General features: G+C 42.3%; 1 protein-coding gene across 1 annotated transcript in view; it reads right to left on the reverse strand.

Moving 5' to 3' along the window:
* The window catches only part of TTC7A (tetratricopeptide repeat domain 7A), a 1,530,821-nt gene that overhangs the window by 373,139 nt on the left and 1,135,702 nt on the right, over positions 1-21,980 (reverse strand). Inside the window, exon 16 of the mRNA XM_078649658.1 lies at positions 15,566-15,682. Coding sequence (XP_078505784.1) covers positions 15,566-15,682 — 117 coding nt within the window. The remainder of the gene's footprint in view (positions 1-15,565; positions 15,683-21,980) is intronic.

The raw sequence follows: 21,980 nt of genomic DNA on the forward strand, positions 1-21,980 counted from the left end.
CTGATTAGGTCATAACACTTGCGATCTAATTAGACAAGCGATATTCCTCCAGCCCCTGATAAGGCATACGGAGTTCTCATAACAAATCAAACCTATGACAACCTGGGCAAAACCCTGCGGCCATTGTTTTGATTTCACCGAGAACTTTAGTAAAAGAATGTGCTAACGTGCAAGTCGTATGACATCTTTATTGACGTATCTATGTCCATCCTTACGTCAATCTCGGCACCTTAAAGGTATAAATATTACCGATCTTGCCATATGCAAACACACGCGTGGTGACGAGACGGAGCAGCCATACTTGCCGAAGCGAAGAGCAGAGCAGACCCCGCTGGCAGCAGCCCCGCCTTTCTGACGCGCTGAGAGACGCGCTGCTTTCTCCTGCCGAGAATCCAGCACCGGCGTTTCTGGGCAGCCCTCGCAGGCCGCCTGGAATATCGAGACCAGAGAGAGAGATACCATTCCTCATTCATCCTAAATTCCAGGTACAGAACTGAATAACCCCTCACAGAGAATTCTTTAGTTATTCACTTGGCAAAAACAAACTTAACTTAAACTGTAACTATCTATTCCCGCCCACGTATTAGACTTAGGTCAGGTACACGGGGTAGGCGTATCTAGAAACACCAGTTGAGTACGTTTAGTCAAATGTATATGTGTATATAATATATTTTATTCATTTTAAAACATCTTATGGCTTAGAAACCATATCAATGTTTTTACAGTATTATTTTATACTATTGCTTTTAATGTATGCACTTTACTTAACTATAAGTATTGCAATAATATCGATCCATTTCTCTTGTATGAGAAAAGAGACTGATCAATAAATAACACCTTTTTATTGAACACGCCCGTCTCTTCCTTTTCTCTACATTCTGATGAGACTAAGAATGCACGTACTGACTGAGTAAAATAATTTGCCTTTTGTTCACACGACTCTCGAGATTGACTCTTGATTAGGGGAGAGCAAAGTTGTCATGTTCTATGGTTGTCAGAAACTAAATCCCTTCTTGTCTAATCAGGGAAGTTAATTCCTCCTTGAACATTCGAGAAAGTTTCTAGTGAACTCTGAGCTACGCTGGCAAATCCAAAACTTTAAGTCTAGTATCGACAGTAGTAGACCTAGTTAACGTCTGGCCTAGGCCTTTACTGCTGTAGGTATTATTCCAATGCGCAGAGCCTATTGGGAAGATAGGAGCTACACTACATGGCGCCCAACGCGTTTGGAAAGGGCGATAAAACTAACGTAAGACATTTAGAGTAACTCAGTCGTGCTTTCTCACTCAGACCCCTTTTCCCAAATACTCCAAAGACGTCTGGAGTGGGTGAAAGGTTATATCCGCCAGACCTCGCAGGAGGGAACTCCTATGTATGGTTCTTGGTAAAGTCAACGTTGAAGGATAAACAGTTCCAAAATATTGTGCATCTAACCTTTGTTTCCATAAGAAACCTGATCTGCAAACAAACAAAATAACCATCCTGTCGGTAAAATGACAGACAGTGATGAAGAAAGAGAGGCAGTTAGATTAGCAGCTGACATAGCAGAAGCTGATACTGCACTACAAAATGCAGACCCGGATATAATACTCATCCTGGTCATTAAAAGAAAATCTATAACCTTAAAACTTATAGAAAATGGACTGACACCTAGAGGTGGTACAGTCATATTCGTAATTGAGGCACACGAATATCGGCAGACAGAGGTATATTATTCATGGATACATTTTCCAGCAGCAAATGCTGTAACAAAGTACTTCCACTATTACAAAATAGAGGAACCTCCTAATGAGTACACTCCTTTCGAGGAGGTGGAAGTACCACTCAAATTCCAAGAGCATTTGCTCTTATTTGATGGCGCCCTAAAACATAATAATCACTTCACCAGGCTCGGTCCTTTAGGTAGACCAGGAGCAACGTGGCCGGTCCTAGCCGGATACACACCACATCCAGACATCAATGGGATGTCTGCAGCAGAGCTGTTAACACAGCTAAAACAATTAATAAAAATTCATAGACAATTAGTTCAGTATGTGATGCGGACTTCAACAATTCAGCCAGCGATTAAACTCCCACAGCTGACCCCTCACCAGGGGAACACAAATAAAATTACACCACAGAACATCCAATCCTGCCTAGGTAAAGTACCGGCTAAACGGGAACAAATACCATTCTGGTTGGCACAGAAAATTACCCAAATAGAGGTGGTGTTTCCAGACACCACCCCGCTAGAAAAACACAGGATTCTGACTATCTGTCTCCCAATGGGAATCGCACCACACATAGAGGACTGTGACACTTGGGGTACAGTCTTTGCTTCCATCTACACAAAAACGCACGGTGTTCCATCCATTTCGGTGATACCAGATGTGCTAAAACAAATTCAAGACGAATACGGTCCAGAACCCGCTTTAACTCTTGGTATGAAATTACTGAAAGACTTCAAGCAGGTCTCGGCTATATTATTAGCCAACATAAAAGGTGAAGCAGCCAACGTGGCGATCCGCCAGAGGTTAAAAGAGACAGATATAGCAGACCAACCAGCTGAAATTGCCAGAATCATAGAAAAATCCTATGAGGAACTAGGTAGAGATAGTTTAGGTGGAATACCAGTAAAACCGCAACTGACTGAAAGTCCAGAAAAAATATTTTTTAATAATAATTCACCAAAAAAGAACTGGGATGGAAACAAACAATCCAATCCTAAAGAAAAGAAATTCCAGTCCAGAGGAAGGTCTCCTAGGCGAAGAGAGAAATCTCCGAACCAAAGACACAGGTCACCCCAGAGTGACCCCTCTGGGAAAAGATATAACCTTAGAAATAGGGATAATATAAAAAAACCTGATAGATATCAAGACATTGATACGCGTCCCTCTCAATCTTTTCAGACTTCCTCGCAGAAATCGGAAAGAAGAGGACGATCAGAACAAAGAGAAGAGCACGCCAAGTCCAAAGACAAGGAACCTGCTCAACTAAAAAAGAAATTACAATTTCCAAAAAAGAAGGTAGCCAGTATCAAGGTAGTTAACAATGCCGAGAATACTGAGGACACAACTGAAAAACGGAGAGTGGGCTCAGACAATGCTAGACAGCGCAGCAGAAGTGAGCATAGCTCGCAAAGTCCTTATGAATCATCTGGAGACAGTGGACACGAATGAATATCTTCAAGTGGAAACTGCAGACACCAGGGTTAGCAAACCTCACAAGATATACGAGATAACATTACGTATAGAGGGAGATAAGACTAGGAAAATAAGGGGACTATTTTGGGATAACCTCTCCAAGGGTTATGACATCCTTCTAGCTGAAAAAGACTGGCCACCAGAGTTTGTCAGGGAGTGCCCTCATGGCGAAGAAGTAATTATGCCTGCCTTCTCAAATCAAATTCCAATTCATAAAAAATACACACTTGCTAGAAAGTGGGCAGTGGCTCTAGCTCCTGCTTTATATAAAAATCACGTGGGATGGGATGAGGACTCTCCTCCTCACAAAATCCAGTTAAAATCACAACCTACTGCACAAAGGCAGTACCCAATTAAGCAAGAAGCTAAAAAACAGGTAAATGAAATACTAGATCAGCTAGAATACCAGGGGGTGATTGAAACTTGCACCTCACAAATGAACAATCCTTTGTTTCCGGTCTCCAAACCAGACAATTCATATCGTCTAGTTTTGGATTACCGACACCTTAACACATGTTGCAAAACTTTTGCAGTGCAAAACTCACACAGTGCTGCACTAATGAATAACATAGTGCGCAAAAAATACAAAACAACCTTGGACATCTCTAATGGATTCTTTTGTCAAAACATAGCACCAGAGAGCAGATATTTAACTGCATTCTCAGTAAATGGCACTCAAAAACAATTCTGTCGGTTAGCCCAGGGGTACAAGAACAGCCCGGGGGTATTCTCAGCGAGAGTAACAGAATTACTACAACTATATGATGATGAAGCATTATCTTATGTCGATGACATTTACTTAACAGATGATGACTTGGAGACTCACTTGAAAAGAGTGAACACCATAATACTTGGGTTCGCTGCAGAGGGTTACAAATTCAACTTTAAAAAATCCAGAATTGCCCATCTGACAGTCCTATACGAAGGATATGAATTATCAAGCGAAGGCAAAAGCCTGGCAGACAATTTCCTAGAGAAATGTGCCGTACTCCAAGCACCTAGAACACTAAAAAACCTACAGTCGATTCTAGGCTTCCTAAATTTCGGAAGAACATACATTGCAAATTACGCAGAAAGGGTCAAACCCCTTTATGATCTAATTAAACCAGATTTTAAAAAATCCAATTGGTCTCAAATACACACAGAAATTCTGAGATCCTTACAAACAGACATGCTAATTAAAACAAAATTAGAAACACGTGATAACACACGCAATCTTGTGATTCGAGTCATCCCAGGGAGATGCAGATTCACATACCTGACCTCTAATGAGGGGGAAAAGGTACCAATTGCATTCAAATCACACTTGTACACAGAAGCTGAACAGAAATTCAGCAACAAAGAAAAAATTGTTCATGCAGTTCAAACCGCAATAGCTAGAGAGAAAGATCAAGCGGACGGTAGACATATCACAGTCAGAACAGCAAAATCAGCCTTTGAGGCATTAACAACACCGTGGAATTTACCAACAACAGCATTTAATCCGGAATGGATACAATGGGTGAATTCTATCACAACGGACAAAGTATACTACTACTTTGATCCAGTACTAGAAGAATTAAAAAATCTAGAATATGAAGAAACATATCCTCTGCCAATCGACATTCTGCCTTTACGACATTACGCCTGTGTAATCTATACAGACGGACATGCTCAACCCTCCGTTTGGGGAGAACAAGCATACAACCCCACATGTGAGATTACAAAAGAAGTGTGGCGCGGAGGTAAACTAAAACCTCTATTAACAAAGACACACTCAGTAGAAACTAATTCAGAACAACAAACTGAAATATTAGCTTTGAAAATGGCGCTAGATAATGCGGATCGCGAATTCCCGACACTTATAGTGTCAGATTCATATTACTGCGTCAAATCATATAACAGCGATTTGCAGACATGGATTCAAAAAGGTTACAAAGATGACACAGATGCACCAATAAAGCAGAAACTGCTCTGGGAACAAATAGCTCTTTTACAAAAAGAACTACCAAAGACTCACGTGACTCACTCACTGAGTCATCAGCGTGATGGCGTTCACATTGTAGGGAATTCATTGGCTGATGAGGCCGCGAAGGCAGCTGTGCAAACGGCTTCCGTAGCTGCCGTCACCCGGTCAAAAACAAAAATAGACAGCGAAATATTACAAGCTGTCAGCGCTTCAGAAAAGGATTCGATAGAACCACTCCCTAAAGGCTTTCCAGTAAAATACTCATACATAACTGATGCAAACAATGTTCCTTTTGCTCGAATCCCTGGAGTGGGGGATAGGGCAATTCCAAACATGGAACATAGGTTAGGACTAATAATAGCGGCACACGAAGGGCTTGCTTCTATACATGCTGGCGTCTCAGCCACAGTATCATTATTAAAACAGAGATACTGGTGGCCACAAATGAGAAGACAAACAAGGAACTATGTTCTAGAATGTGAAATATGTCAAAGAATGAAAGTATCAACGGTGAGACGTCCAGCTCAGACACCCCTTCTGATCTCGGATAAACCATTAGCATGTGTTTATCTAGACCACTGCGGTCCCTTACAAAGGGATGGTAACTATAAATATATCTTGGTCGCAGTGGATTCATGCACGAGATTCATATGGATGTGGCCCCAGCGAACGGCTGACGCCAGAACTGTTATAAAAGATTTGCGAGTCTTTATCGGCACATACGCAATTGGCATGCTGCATTCGGACAATGGTCCTGCTTTTAGCTCTCGGGCTTATAAGGAGGCCATGGTCAGCATGGGCGTGCAATTGCGGTACTCTTGTCCATTTCACCCTGAGGGGAACGGAATTGTTGAAAGAAAAAACCGTGACATAAAGCAATCTATAACGGCAAAGGTATTAGGTTCGGGAGCTGGGTGGGTCAAACATCTAATAAGTGTCCAACGTAGTCTCAATAACTTGCCAAGAAATTCTCTGAAGGGATTCAGTGCGTACGAATTATTATTTGGAACTAGGATGAAGATCTCTGACATTGATAGTCAGACTTCAGTGGTGAAAGAAAAAACCTTTGATATCAAAGACCGTTTGGCTATTTTGCAGGACTTAAACAAAACAAGAAAAGACCTGAGCAACATAAAGTTGAAACAACAGCCAACAACCACTGAAGAACCACCACCTGTCCCAGCAAGACCTGTCTGGATTCCAAAAATCGGGGATCTAGTCAGGGAAAAGATCGCGGTAAAGAAGGAATTTGGGCCTTCTTACAGAAAAGCAGTTCCTGTCTTGTCTGTCAACGGGACAAGATCAGTTGTACTACCACCACTTGCTGGTAAAAAGGAGAACCGAGTTGTATCCATCGACCTGGTAAAACCACAACATGTGGCCGATAACAAACAGTAGGCCAAGTGGACTCCCAATAAGTAGCAGAACACCAAGGTTTGCTACCAGTACAGAGGTCCTAACGAAGAGGCTCATCACATTCGAAACGCCTACAGAAGAACAACAAGGACTATGCAACAATGCAATAGAACTAAGACCTCTGAATACCCAAATAAAAACATTTAGCAGAGACACACCAATCTATAATGAAGTACCAAGTGAAAATGCAAGAAACAGAAATCCTGAACCAATTGGAACAATTGACAGAACTGCATCCGGCTACTTCATTAACTTCGATGATTCCTCTGAGGGCTTAAGCGAATCAAAGACACAGCCATCATCAAAAACCTTTAAAGACAAAGCTAAGGAACTTTTGAGACAACTGAAAAAAACATATCTGATTTCTCCATGGATTGAATTTTGGGTGGGTTTTGATGCATTTATCCTCATACTTTGGCTCATCATGGTACTTACTTTGGGACGCTTCATTGAGGGAAAATATGCTAAAATGGACACAGCAAGTCAGAAAATCAACTTGATCCTCAAACCACACACATCTTCACACGTCGAGAAAAGAGAACTTTCTTCAGCCAACTTCACAGCCAATCCGATACCTGGTGGGGTAGCCTGGGACAACACTGACTATGAAATTTTTGGTCCGGTCGAGATCCTGAAATATCCACACCAAATTAAGATCTCATTGAGTGACTTTGCAAAACCAAACTCATTTGCCGATGATTGGGACTTCGAAAGCATTAACAATATGATGTCTGACTTAGTAATGTCTGCTAAATTTACCAAACATGATTATTTGCAGGGTTCTACAAATTATGACAGTATGTATTGCTATAACCACTATGGTAACCACTTTTTACATAGATCTGCACAACCTAGAAATGTTTTAAATTATAATCAATGGGAACATTGTGCAACACCTCCAAAAGTGAGCTCAAGAACCGTTTACGACAAATATTCATATTTTTCAGGTTTTAACACAAGTAATGCTGAAACATTTTATTTTAAATTGTCGAACAAGACAGGAACCAAAACCATGATAACCAACACAAAATTGTTATATTCAGACTCATTTTTTGAACAAATGAATACTTTTGGATTTGATTATTGGGACAAAAATGTTGAATTGAAAAGTGTTTGGGGTACAAAAGAATGGCAAGTACAGGGTATAGAAGCTTTGTTTAGAGCCTGCATGATCCCAGAACAAATGATATTCTTAAATGACACTGTTCAACAGACCACCTGTCTTGGCTTAGCCAAAATCAAAGATTTAAATAAACCGTCTATTCCAAAGCCAATAATGTTTAGCAATAACTCTGATACAGATGAAGAGATAGACGTAAACCATATATTAAACCAAAACAGAACACATCCTGATTGGAAACAGTGGTTGATCTGGCCCACAGATACTAATAACTGTCAAGACAGATTCCTGAACAAAACACAGGGGTTCAAAATGACCAGGCTAGACCCTAGATATCCTCAAAGACATCACCCAGGGATAATAACCACCTACAGTGTGGGCAAATTATGCCTTCAATGGCTACAAACTTCCACACTGGCAGAAATTAAGCAACACCTAACTTTACTTACTGATGGTGCTGACTTGCGTGACTTCACTTTGGGACCACGCAAACAGCGTCAAAAGCGTTTCATAGCAGCCTCTGTATATGCAGCATACAATGAGGCCTGGAAGGTTACTCAAATTGAAACAGCAGAGAGAATACGGGAAATTGACCGTATTAATTTGGAAAAATCACTTTCTGTAGTGGACAATGGGTTAATGACTCTGTCCTCCAGAATTTTTTCTTTGGACAGCATTGTGTCGTCAGCAATCAATATATTATCGCAAGACTTACTGTTATTACAACACGGTCTGTCACAATTGCGTTCTATTGTACAGCTTGGCTGGACGTTACAAAATCTGCGTTCAGGCTATGTGCCTTGGCGTTTAATCAACACAACGTCACTATTCCAAATCTTTAACCTTACTGATAGACAAATCAGTATGGCGCAAAAGGGTGCTGATTATACAATCTTGAGCATTTAAAAACTAGAAAGATTACCAATGACAATGTCAGAACGACCTGTCAATGAATGGATAATACATGGGATAATAAATATTCCAATCTCAACCTTCAGGTTTCAATACTGCCAAAAATATATACAGGCTGGCATGTACGAGAAATTGGGAAAGGGGTACCTTAAAACAACATGGAACCTGCCCTATTCACATGCATGTGTCAGTAATAAAGGACAGAAAGTGTTTCTTAGTGGCAACAATTGTGCGATGTCACTGAGTGGCACACTTCTGTGTAACGGAATTAGTTTGCATGGAGCCTGTGAAGGGAATTCATACAACCTTTCATGTCACCAGCAAGGCGCACCTGCAACAGAAATAGAACCATTCTTTCAAAGACTCTATAATGGGAGTTACATTCTTATTGTAGACCGCAGATGTTGTAGTCTTATGCCCGGGACTCCTTATCTAGTAACTACTACTGCGAAGGTCAAGTGCTGTGGACGCACATTGTTCCCCAGCTCCTTCCCAGACAGGGAGGCAAGGGCATGGCCCGATTTGAAAATTACTTCTATTCGAATAGATACTTTAAGCAGAATGAAAACAGTCCTTCTTCAGACGCCTACCAGGCTCTCGTCATCAAAAGAAACGTATGATCTACAAGTCGCAAGGACGACTGCAGAGATACATACATTATTATCAACTAATTCCCCCGTACATTTCGCGGAAATCCTGAATGAAATCTTAAATATTTCTGATACCAATGGGGTCTCAAAGGTATTTAAGACAGTATTTTCGATGGCATTAACACCATTCAAAGCCATACTGGGTATTTATCCAGATTTCGTCCATTCGATTTTTGGCGGACTTCCCCTGATCCTGGGACTAATTGCAGGAATCCTATTCTTAGTCCTTATTTTTCGTTATGGCAACCCATGTCACAGACAAAACTCTTGCGACAAGGGAAGAAACAATCCTAGCCATTGGATACCGGGACCGGATATCAAAAATCCTGGGACTCTCCCGGCTTAGAGACCTGAACATGACTTGGTTTCTATCATTTCGACCAATGTGGCAAAGATGTGTTTTACCTGTATTGAGGTGTCTGCTATGCGGAGAAGAATGCGTGTTAGACACCTGTCTGACGCTACAATCGGATGCGCCGATGGATGCAGAAACATTGTTGAGCCCGATCAAGGTTCATGCTTTGTGCTGCCCTCAAAGGCTACCAATCCTGATGACGGCATTCGTGGAAGCTTCACCACTACGATTGATGGGTAGTGAAGTTCAAGATGAAAGCAGCATCGAACAGGTACGACCTTCTGTCAGTAATGCAAATCAGAATGTCAATGGAGACAATCATGCGCAAGAATGCATGATTACACCTATTTCCGAGTTAGTGGAACTTTCCCAGGAAGCTGTTGACAGTTTTTTCGAAAGCCTAAATGATATGATGTTCTCACCCGAACAGAAATAGAGACTTTTGAGCAAGCTCGCACACGGCGTTCCCTGAATTCGGCCTTCAACTTTAAAAAAAATAAAAGTCACATGAACATTTTCGCTCCAGTTCACGGACAGCAGTTTTTCCAGCAGCCCCAAATATTTTTGCATATTTTTCGGGACACTATCTTCTGCTTAAAGTAAGAACTATTCTTAGAGAACTAAGGTTTCTAAATTTTTGGCATGTTCATAAAGATATTTTATTCTGTGATGGAATGGTCTCGAAACTTTTTTCTGTAAGAAACCATTTCATGTGTAATTCTCATATACCAAATAAGCAATAATGTATACAAATGCGATTACTTTGGCATTTTTCTACAGCTTGAGTGCATACCATATATATATGTCTGCAATTTTTTCAGTATATTTGAAAAATTTCAAAATGCATTTATGTATTTTGGGGTGGTAAGGTATACACACTACTCTATAGTATGTTGTACTATGTTATACTATGCCTAGATTAGTAAATATGTCCATAGTTAGCGTGGAGTGGGTGTCATGTATTCCTATAGGTTCTGAATCGATCCCCCTATTCCTGACCCTATTCTAGTTAAACAAACCAACAAGTTAACTAGCAGTCAGCCCATGAGGCAGAAAACCCCCATGATGCAGATACCGTTATCTGACGCAGTCACACTACGGCACAGGAACGTGTTATCTGATTAGGTCATAACACTTGCGATCTAATTAGACAAGCGATATTCCTCCAGCCCCTGATAAGGCATACGGAGTTCTCATAACAAATCAAACCTATGACAACCTAGGCAAAACCCTGCGGCCATTGTTCTGATTTCACCGAGAACTTTAGTAAAAGAATGTGCTAACGAGCAAGTCGTATGACATCTTTATTGACGTATCTATGTCCATCCTTACGTCAATCTCGGCACCTTAAAGGTATAAATATTACCGATCTTGCCATATGCAAACACACGCGTGGTGACGAGACGGAGCAGCCATACTTGCCGAAGCGAAGAGCAGAGCAGACCCCGCTGGCAGCAGCCCCACCTTTCTGACGCGCTGAGAGACGCGCTGCTTTCTCCTGCCGAGAATCCAGCACCGGAGTTTCTGGGCAGCCCTCGCAGGCCGCCTGGAATATCGAGACCAGAGAGAGAGATACCATTCCTCATTCATCCTAAATTCCAGGTACAGAACTGAATAACCCCTCACAGAGAATTCTTTAGTTATTCACTTGGCAAAAACAAACTTAACTTAAACTGTAACTATCTATTCCCGCCCACGTATTAGACTTAGGTCAGGTACACGGGGTAGGCGTATCTAGAAACACCAGTTGAGTACGTTTAGTCAAATGTATATGTGTATATAATATATTTTATTCATTTTAAAACATCTTATGGCTTAGAAACCATATCAATGTTTTTACAGTATTATTTTATACTATTGCTTTTAATGTATGCACTTTACTTAACTATAAGTATTGCAATAATATCGATCCATTTCTCTTGTATGAGAAAAGAGACTGATCAATAAATAACACCTTTTTATTGAACACGCCCGTCTCTTCCTTTTCTCTACATTCTGATGAGACTAAGAATGCACGTACTGACTGAGTAAAATAATTTGCCTTTTGTTCACACGACTCTCGAGATTGACTCTTGATTAGGGGAGAGCAAAGTTGTCATGTTCTATGGTTGTCAGAAACTAAATCCCTTCTTGTCTAATCAGGGAAGTTAATTCCTCCTTGAACATTCGAGAAAGTTTCTAGTGAACTCTGAGCTACGCTGGCAAACCCAAAACTTTAAGTCTAGTATCGACAGTAGTAGACCTAGTTAACGTCTGGCCTAGGCCTTTACTGCTGTAGGTATTATTCCAATGCGCAGAGCCTATTGGGAAGATAGGAGCTACACTACAATCCAAGTAGGATGAGAGCAGGAGATGGATAAGGTGATGTTCTTGCTGGACAGTCCATGCTTAGGTCATGGTGATGGTGAGTAAAAAGAAACCCTGCTTTTTCTGAAGGGTACATGTTGTCTATTTTAGGATGGGATGCTGAGAGATTTATGCCTGCGAACAGATGCGGAGAGTAGAAAGACTTTATATATAAGTTGGAAGGGCACACAGAGGCACGTAATTACTTAACTAGTGTGCAAACAGTCTGCATCAGGAAGGGTATTTCAATTCTTCTAGCCTTATACCCTCAACCATGCCTCCTTTATTATCACTACTGTCTATTTTATACTTCGACAATTCAATGTTTCTTGTTCTGAAATCTGTGTTCCATTTCACAAAATGGACAATACAAGTTAATGTGCATTAATAGTTATACTACTGATAGTTTCATGGATTAAGGTGGCTGCTACATAGATCTCGGTCTTTGGTCATCTTCAGATAAATTAACTGAATACCAGTCACTTAAGAAATCCAACAGCTGGTATTTATAGTGCTACACATTCTTGAGAGAGGGTACAATGCATGAGGCAGCTTATGTTAAGAATGTTTTCAGGGCAGATAGGCACATATTTAAACAAGCATTTACAATGCAATGGTCTCGGCATTATTAAAGGTACAGCTATTGGCATTGCTCATGACTTTTTTTTTTAAATCATAAATAAATAGCATTGTCATTTACAATGCCAATAGCTTAATCGCTCGCAAATGCATGACCTATTGCATTTACACCCACACAGAGCCACACACAGAAAGCCACCCACACACACATACAGAGCCACCCACAGTCATTCACATAGAGCCACCTACACAGAGCCACCCACACATAGAGCCACCTACAAAACAAGATTAAGGCACACAAACACACTTATATGGCACAACGGAAAGGAAAGGCGTCCCCTGCAGTGGCCTGGTAAGCAATGCCTTGGACTCGGCACTTTTTTATTTACAAATTAAGCACTGAATTACTAATAGGTTGTGGGTGAAGTGGGATCTGAGAGGAATAAAAACAGTAACTGTAGTGCCTTTTTTAATAGAACACTTTGGAGCATTTTCCTGCATATTAAATATCTGATGTTAGTTAAGCTTAGTAGCTATAATGGCGCTCCATGTACTGACCCCTGTAAGCATAGATGGCTGAACTGATTTTGAGGAGATGTGAACCCGTAACTTTCTTCCTGCCTCTTCTATGACATTGTGACCCTGCCTGCCTGTGTCACGAAGTCACGTTGTTCTTGTGTGGTCAGTGTGTCCACGACTGTCTGATGTTGCCTACCTCTGACTGTTGCTGTGAGTCTGCCCTTCCATCTTCCTGTCTTTTCTCTGACTGTGTGACCCTGTCAGAGTCTCACTGAGTCAGATTGTTGTTTTGTCAGCCTGCGTGTCCCATGACTGCCTGATGTTTCCTGCCTCTGACTGTTGCTGTGAGTCTGCCAATCCATCTTCCTGTCTTTTCTCTGACTGTGTGACCCTGTCAGAGTCTCACTGATTCAGATTGTTGTTTTGTCAGCCTGCGTGTCCCATGACTGCCTGATGTTTCCTGCCTCTGACTGTTGTAGTGTGTCTGATGTTCAAGCTTTCTGTCTCTTTTATGACTGTGCGTGCCTGTCTGGCGCTGAGGCAGATTGTTGTTTTGTGTCTGCCTTTCTGTCTCCCTCCCCTCCTCTTCTATGACACTGTGATCCTACCTGCCTGTGCCAGAAGTGCAGCGGCAGCGTAAAGCGCCTAGTAAACAACAGGTTAGTTATCTTCCCAGATTGCATCTCCATCATTCCACTACACTCCGGGGAAATGCTTTCATCCTGAATGGCAGGATGGCTCAGTGAGTTGAACACGTGCTCCCCCCCCCCTCTTTCAAATACAAACTTAAAGCAACAAATACAACGTGAATCTAAGCCATATAAGCAGGGCCAGGGGAATTATGATATTGTGAGGCCAGAGCGGTTTGCACAGGATTATAGATTTGCCACAGATTTAATAATCAGCTGCATTATCTTCAGATTTTCACAACAATAGTCTCTAGCTCAAACTGTTCAAAAGTTACTAATAATGCAGAAACCAGTGTTGCTGCACAGTGGAATGCCCTTTGCAAAGTTAACTTTCTGTTGCTTATTCGTATATTTGGGTGTTAATGTGCCTTTTCTTGCTGCATAATTCACTCAACCCTGCTGCATAATTTAGCCCACTGTTTAAACTATTCCTACATGGGTTTTAAGGAAAGGGATGGCTATCTGTTAAAAGAGAATAAAGAGGTTTTATCATAACTGCTACTGGAGTATCCGTTCCAGGCTTTTACAGAACCCGAATACATGCATGGCTCGTGCGAACATTTCTCGGGGTAATGCATCTCCACTTGCCCACCCCCCATCCCCAGAATCCCCAGATTCCAATTAAAAAGCACTTGATGCATGAACGACTCGTGAGAATTATTCTCGGGGTAAGGCGGCAACTTAACTGTACTTCCACCCCCCTCTAACACAAAAATCTACCGATTCAGAATAAAAAGCACACAATTGAATTACTTTTAGGCATTCGACATGTTTGCGCACAGTTCCAGACGATCATTTAGTCCAGTAAGCGCTGTACAGATACAATTACAATGCTGTAAACATTCGATGACACGAGAGGAAGAGGTGTCCCCGTCATAGAGTACGTGTCCCTAAGCTCCAATTCTGCTCTCACCGCTCTCTGGCTCTGTGTACAGCCCATGCACGTCCCGCAGGATCCTCTCACTCACGGATTCTCCGCACGCCATGGACGCCGCGTTAGCTGCGGCGCGAGGCTTGACACGGCCCGACATTGTAAACACCGGGACAAATACCAGAATAACAACCACGCCAGCGCTGAGCAAAACCTTAACCAGCAACGAGTTTTGCGCATGCACAGACTACCACGTTCTGCCAACCTCTGAAGCTGAATAAAAAGCACACAATTGAATTACTTTTAGGCATTCGACATGTTTGCGCACAGTTCCAGACGATTATTTAGTCCAGTAAGCGCTGTACAGATACAATTACAATGCTGTAAACATTAGATGACACGAGAGGAAGAGGTGTCCCCGTCATAGAGTACGTGTCCCTAAGCTCCAATTCTGCTCTCATCGCTCTCGGGCTCTGTGTACAGCCCATGCACGTCCCGCAGGATCCTCTCAGTCACGGATTCTCCGCACGCCATGGACGCCGCGTTAGCTGCGGCGCGAGGCTTGACACGGGCAGGCGACCTATCTCGTCTTTGACGATCAGCAAAATGGCAGCTGCAAAGCTCGAAACATTTTTGGATTTGGGGGCGTGTTCGTGCTCTTCTAAAAAGGGCGCGGCCAAAAAGTGGAAAGAAGAACACCGAACACACCTCCAAATCCAAAAAGGACGGAGCCTATTTCGAGTGACGGCTCTCTCCTCCAATGGCTGGCCTCCATTTAGGAAGCCAGCCAATGGGAGAGAGCCAAAATTAGAGGCAGGATAAAGAGCCCCTCTAAGAAACATAAGATCTCGCTACTTCCGGTTCTGACGAACCGGATAGTACCTCGACCTAAAAATGAAAGGACGGAAAGCATGAGTCACTTTCTATCATGTTGTCATCATGAACAGGCTTCATAATTTATTGTACAAATGCACGCACCTGATTTGTGATACATGAAACAGTGTCTGACACAGGTTTAACATGTGCCTGCAGGTCACAAGCGCCTCCTCCGGTCCTTTGAGTACCCATTCCAGCTTGATTTTGGTGAACAGGATGCTAAAACAAAGAAAGGAAGATATCAGTTACCTTAATTACATTTCAGACTATTTTTATCAGGTTCCACCTTCATGAAATACAGAAACAACAGGAGGCAGGAGGGTGCTATATTGGTTTCAAGCAGTACAGTTTCAGATATGAATTAATTAATTGAAAACGTATAAAGCACACTGCCACTAGCCAGGGAACATCCTGGCGATGAAGTTTGAATCCAATCATTGACCAAGATGAGGGGGGAAATAGGAGGGAAGGAGGAGATACATTAGATGAGGGAATAACAGAGTGCATCAGAGCCCAGGAAGAGCCTGGTCTTCAGGTGATTTGTGAATAGGGCTTCAGATTCTCTGAACCACAAAGGGTTGGGGAGTTGGTTCCATGCCTTGGAGCCTAGTACCGAGGATTTGCCACCTCAGGGTTTAAGTCTGAATAGATGGGGCTTAAGGAAATTGGCCGGGGAGGTTCTCAAAGTTCTTTGGGTTGTTTAGTGAGTGAATCTAGCAGTCCGGTATTTTGGTCCGGTGGTTTTACATGCTCTTAAGACTAGTACAAGGATCTTAAAATAGATCATTTTGTGTACCGATAACAAGTGTAAAGTGTTTAGAGCTGCGGAAGGATAACTACATTGGGGAGTTTCAACACAACTCTGGTTGCTGTATGTTGCACCATCTGTTGTTTGTAGGGTATTGGTTTCAAAGATCCTGCATGGAGACCATTATTACAGTAACGTTTACAAGTGATGAGAGCAGAAGTGACAGTTCTTCTGGCAGCTAGAATGAGAAAGTCAAAAATCTTTCCTAAGGATATGATTAGGTTGAAACACATTCCTGCCACTGCAAGAGCTTGCAGGTGTAAAAAGAGGGTGGTGTCAAATTTCACTCCTAAGTTTCTCGCAACGTCCACTGTGGCAGGGGGCGGGGCAAAGAATTTGGCCACCATTGGGTTGGGGAGAACATGTTTGATTTGCCAAATAACAGGACCTCCATTTTATCTGTGTTGCATTTTAGATGGTTTGATTGCATCCACTGAGTAATTTCGGTGAGACAGTGTTGGAAGTTTTGTTCTGAGCCAAGGGACCCTTTGTCACGCAATAGGATCAGCTGCTTATCGTCACATATGATGTAGTGGTAATTCTGAATGAAGCGATCAGGGAAATTTGGGGGGCATGTATATATTGATATGAGAATTCATGGTTTTGGAACACTGTGCGACCGGTTCAAAGCCAATAACTGAAACTGTGTAGGGAAATACTGAGGGAGATATTTTTTTCTTTGAAATCTCTTCAGTTCCCTCTGAAATTTATTTAGTCAATAACATAGCATTGAGGAAAAGGAGTACCAAATCCAGAGAGAGAGATAGGCAACAGTGTTGTCTCACAGGTTTAATATAGAAGACTAGGGGCCAGATGTAGGTAAAGTACATTTACCGATTCTAAAATACCGAATTTTGCCGATTCGGTATTTTAGAATCGGTAAATGCTATGTAGCAAAAAAATCAGTAAACATTACCGAATAGGTAAGATTCGGTATTTACCGAATCTGTATTTACAGATTTGGTAATTGCCATTCATTCCTATGGGCCTGGAGGCCCATAGGAATGAATGGCAATTACCGATTTAGGAAATACCGATTCGGTAAAATGGGGGACACATTCAAGGGTGCCAGGGTGTCACTTTGACACCCTGTTGCACCCCTGATCGTGCTTGTGTGCAGATGTGGCACACATACATGCTCTAAGGGCATGCATGTCTTCCACATGGCACAGTTGAAAATGCACAGATTTGCATTTTCAAAGGTATTCTTTATTTACCACCAACTTATAGTTGGTGGTAAATAACTAATCCTAAAATGGGAAAAGCACTCATTTGAGAGCTCCCTACATTGCAAATTCGGTAATTTACCAATTCGGTATTTTAAGGAATCGGTAATTTATCGATTCCTTAAAATACCAAGGGCCAGATGTAGGAGCCCTAATACCGGTCGGAAACGGCCGATTTTGGCCGTTTCCGACCGGTATTAGGGTTTTCAGATGTAGGGCATGCATTTACAGAATCGGTATTTTACCGATCCTGTATTTAACGATTTGGTAAAATTACCGAATCGGTAAATACAGACTCGGTAAAATACCGATTCTGTAAATGCAGATGTAGCTGGCACATGTCAGAGTGCCACAGGGCTTTAAGAATCGGTATTTTACCACCCAATCCAATTGGGTGGTAAAATACCGAATCCAGGTGTGCATGCACATGTGTGCATGCACACCTGTGCCAAGTGACACACAGACATGCCCCTAGGGCATGTCTGTGTGCCACATGACACACATGCCCGTCTTTGGGGTGCTAGAGGGTGTCAAAGTGACACCCCCTGCACCCTTGCAAAAATCGGTATGTACCGAATCGGTAAATACTGATTCGGTATTGCCCATTGATTCCTATGGGCTTCAGGGCCCATAGGAATCAATGGGCATTACCGAATCGGTATTTACAGAATCGGTAAATACCGAATCTTAACGATTCGGTATTTACCGATTCTGAAATACCTACACTCCCCCCCCTCTATTTTACCACTTCTTAAATAGCGAATCGGTAAAATTCGGTATTTAAGAAGTGGTAAATAAGAATTACCTACATCTAGCCCCAAATCGGTAAATTACCGAATTTGCAATTTAGGCCACCTACATCTCAGTAGCCTAATACCGGTCGGTAACAGCAGAAATTCGGTAATTTCGGCCGTTACCGACCGGTATTGGGCGACCTACATCTGGCCCTAGGTGTTATCTAGCGGCTCAAAAACTGTATTTATGCTTCTGAGTGGGGTCCTGGAGACTGGTTTTATCACATACACAGCTACATACACCCCTACTTGTCTAGTGTGGGTCAAGATGCATGGTGTGCCTGCAGCCCAAAGCACGGGTGCTTTCAACTACATGATTGCATTTGTTGACTTCTGGGGCAGCCTAGGGATATTTGAAGGCACTAATGTCATCTGTAGACATTCAGAAGGAAGGAGGCCGAAGAGTTTTACAATAGTAACATGCTGAAATGTCCATATTCACAACACCAGGCTGGCCAGCCCAGGTTTTTGGCTGAGAAAAAAACAATGTAATCATTTGCTACACACATCAAATCATCCGCAGGGAATATCACTGTCCAATAATATTACTTCTTACAGTCAATAGGACATGGAGTACTAAGTACACATTTGAAAATGACACGGGGCATGAATTTGCAATGCCTTTCAAGCACAGCCATTTCCAAATCAACTGGTAGCAGCCTTACCTGAGTTTCAAACTTTTCCAACTAAATTTGGTTCTACGAACTGAATGTTCAGTACGAGGAGCCTATTGGGTATTTGAACAAGTTTTCATTCGCTCAACTATTCTGCATATGTGAAAAGGATGCTACCTGCCATTGCTGCTAAACAAACACTGTATTGACGCAGTGATGTTAACAACCAGGCCTACATGCTCTTCTGCCTGAGAACTGGCGCAGAAAACAGTAAAATTTGCAGAAATGCTGGTTAGTAAACTGGACAGAAGTAATGTAGATAACCACTAGAATCAATGTCAATGAAAGTCCGCTGTTAAACCGTTAGTATTTGCAAAGGGAGTTCTTACAGATTGAACATTTCTTTGAAAAATGAATGCTCCCATGGGTTCTTAATGACCTATCAGAGGAAAATGCAATATTGGAAGCCTTTTTATATCTTGATTAAATTGTTTTCGTCCAGCCGGGGGTCTCACAACGTCATGCAAAGCATCTGATGTAAGGTGAGGAATTTAAATGTAGAGAAAGAAAGCAATCAGCATATGAAGGTCATGACGGTGGGTATTCAGTGGACAGAGTGCAGGAGAGCAATAGCATTCCAATGTGTCCCTGATCCAACAAGACAATCTTCAGATCCACACCCATAAGCCTTGCAAGGCACCCTCACAAAAGGACAGAGGAAGACGAGGTATTACCAAGACAACTGAGATTTTGCTGAAAAAGATGAATAAACGAAGTGGCAAGCAGAGAAGTTTTAAGGTATGGGCAAAGTGGGCTCTAGCCCAGGCCCCCCCCTGATATAACCAGCTCTGTTTTGCACAGAATCTTGACCTTGAATAACTCTTGTTTGAAATACCGTTTTCCTTTATTTTTAATGTGGGTGATGTAGGAGTCTGCTACAGAAAGATTGCAGAGAAACGGTGTGTTTAGGTTTCCTGCAACATCCATAAAAAAGCTTCTTTTAGATCATAACGGGACCTCATATGTGAGGAATGGGCGGTTGTACTAGAGATTATTTGCAATCATATTAGTGAGCCGCTGCTGTTACAGGATTAAAAACCACACATCACTATCCCTGAATATTAGATGTAAGCTTATTCTGAATTTGGCCCAGTGCACTTATGTACTGTCAGTGACCTGGCCAAAGAGGGCATAAAAGAGAAGAAACTGGATCATATATTCAAAGCTTTTTCCGAACAGGGGCCCCAAAATCCTTAAAATGTCTCTGGTGGCAAGTAAAAGGCAAATTGTGCTGAATATTAGCTATGAGTTGCAAAGTATGAGGTACGTTTACTGTGGTTATCTTATTTTGTATTTATTTACACACAATTGACGTAAAGAGCTTCAATTTAAAAGAAAACTGCAACTTTTTAAATATGAAAGTGGGGTTTCACTGAAGCCAGCGGCATTAAGGAGAAAGCCACATTGCAGTGATGATGAAAGCAATTGATTGTGGCTGTGCTTGTTTGTATTTCTACTTTGTTTTGAGGGTTTATAAGATTTTCAGTGGCGGGTGTGCTGCAACTTCTTATTTATTCACTCATAGTAAACATCCCTTTCAACCAGGGGACCTTTGACAATCCCCAGGAAATCCCTGACTGTACTTTCCCAAGTTTATATCCGCGTCCCCAAGGAACACAGCTTAGTCATGAGACAATCCTGGCAAGAGAACAGACGCAAGTATATTCAAAAATAAAAATCATCCCGCACAGTGACAGCAGCCTGGTTTTATAAATGAAATGCTTCCTCACAGAAGAATGCGAAAACGAGCTGGATTTATATCGATAGGTGGTTAAACTGATATCATATTTAATATATAGATTATTTACTAATAAACTATGGAGATTAGCCGAAATTTCTTGAAACAGGATTTTTACTTTATATTTGTACGTGGGTCAAATCAAAGTGCTTATAAAAAGTTTCCGTTTTTAACTTAAAATTCCATATCTTTACCCACTACTCAAAATCAAAACAAAACAAAAAACAGTAAAAAAATCTGAAGTGTTCAGCAATTTGTGGTGACTTCATAATAAAGGAAACCTGTTTACCATCACAACACAAGCTTTGTTGGAGAAACACGAAGCGTTCTGTTTGAGGACAGGGAGCGCCGTGGAAAACATTACAGTCTCGGCAGGACACTGTTCGCCAGCATGGGCGGCAGATGCAACTCCCCTGGGGACCAGAGAGAGGCACGACTCCCTAGCAACAGTCTGAGCATTAGCATTGGAATAAACTCCAGAACATTCTATGCCATAGCTAAACTCATTGCTAATGAGACACCGACAAAGTCAACTCACCTGGGTTTTGTATGGAGGAAAAGATTCTTAAAACTCGCTATTGCACAAATAATGAGTACAGAATTGTTCACACAAAGCACGTGCACACAGACACACCATAGGAGAGCACGTACAGCACAGTAAAAGCAGTGCAAGCGCCTCCTGCACACAAATTCCAGAACATTCGCGAATAGCAAGTTAGCTATCTTTAGACACAATAAGAATGCAGACACACACACCCACCTAGGCACAGTGCAGGCAACACAGGTGCAAGCGTAACATACACACAAGCACCAGAGCAGGCGCGCAACACCCATTGGGCTCACGGGACTTCACCCCTCCCCCCCCCGTCGTGTGTGGCGACCATCTAATTGCAGCCGCACCCGAGTACTTAACAGGGCTTTAACCCCTTAGCTGCGAGGTGTTTTCCCCGCTGTGCGGGAGGGAGGGGGCCGCGCGCGGCGCCGCTGTGCTGGTGACAAGCTCGGCTCGTCACGACCACACCCGTTTTGGAAAGTTCAGCACAGCGAGGAAATTATCCCCGCGCGCGAACGTTTCAACGGCCCGCATGCACCAGAGCATAGGCCAGGCCAGTGCAGGTGCCAAACGCCCACAAAACAAGTATAACAAGAACAGCAGTGTTGTAAACGACCCTCGGGCACACAAAACAAGTACAGCATATATAGAAGCTGGACAACCTTCGCTCAAACACACCACAAAGTAAGCACAGACTGCTGCAGAGCAAACCTTTCTCAGACAC

The sequence above is a fragment of the Lissotriton helveticus genome, chromosome 6, assembly GCF_964261635.1.
Source record: "Lissotriton helveticus chromosome 6, aLisHel1.1, whole genome shotgun sequence".
In the NCBI taxonomy this organism is placed as follows: Eukaryota; Metazoa; Chordata; class Amphibia; order Caudata; family Salamandridae; genus Lissotriton; species Lissotriton helveticus.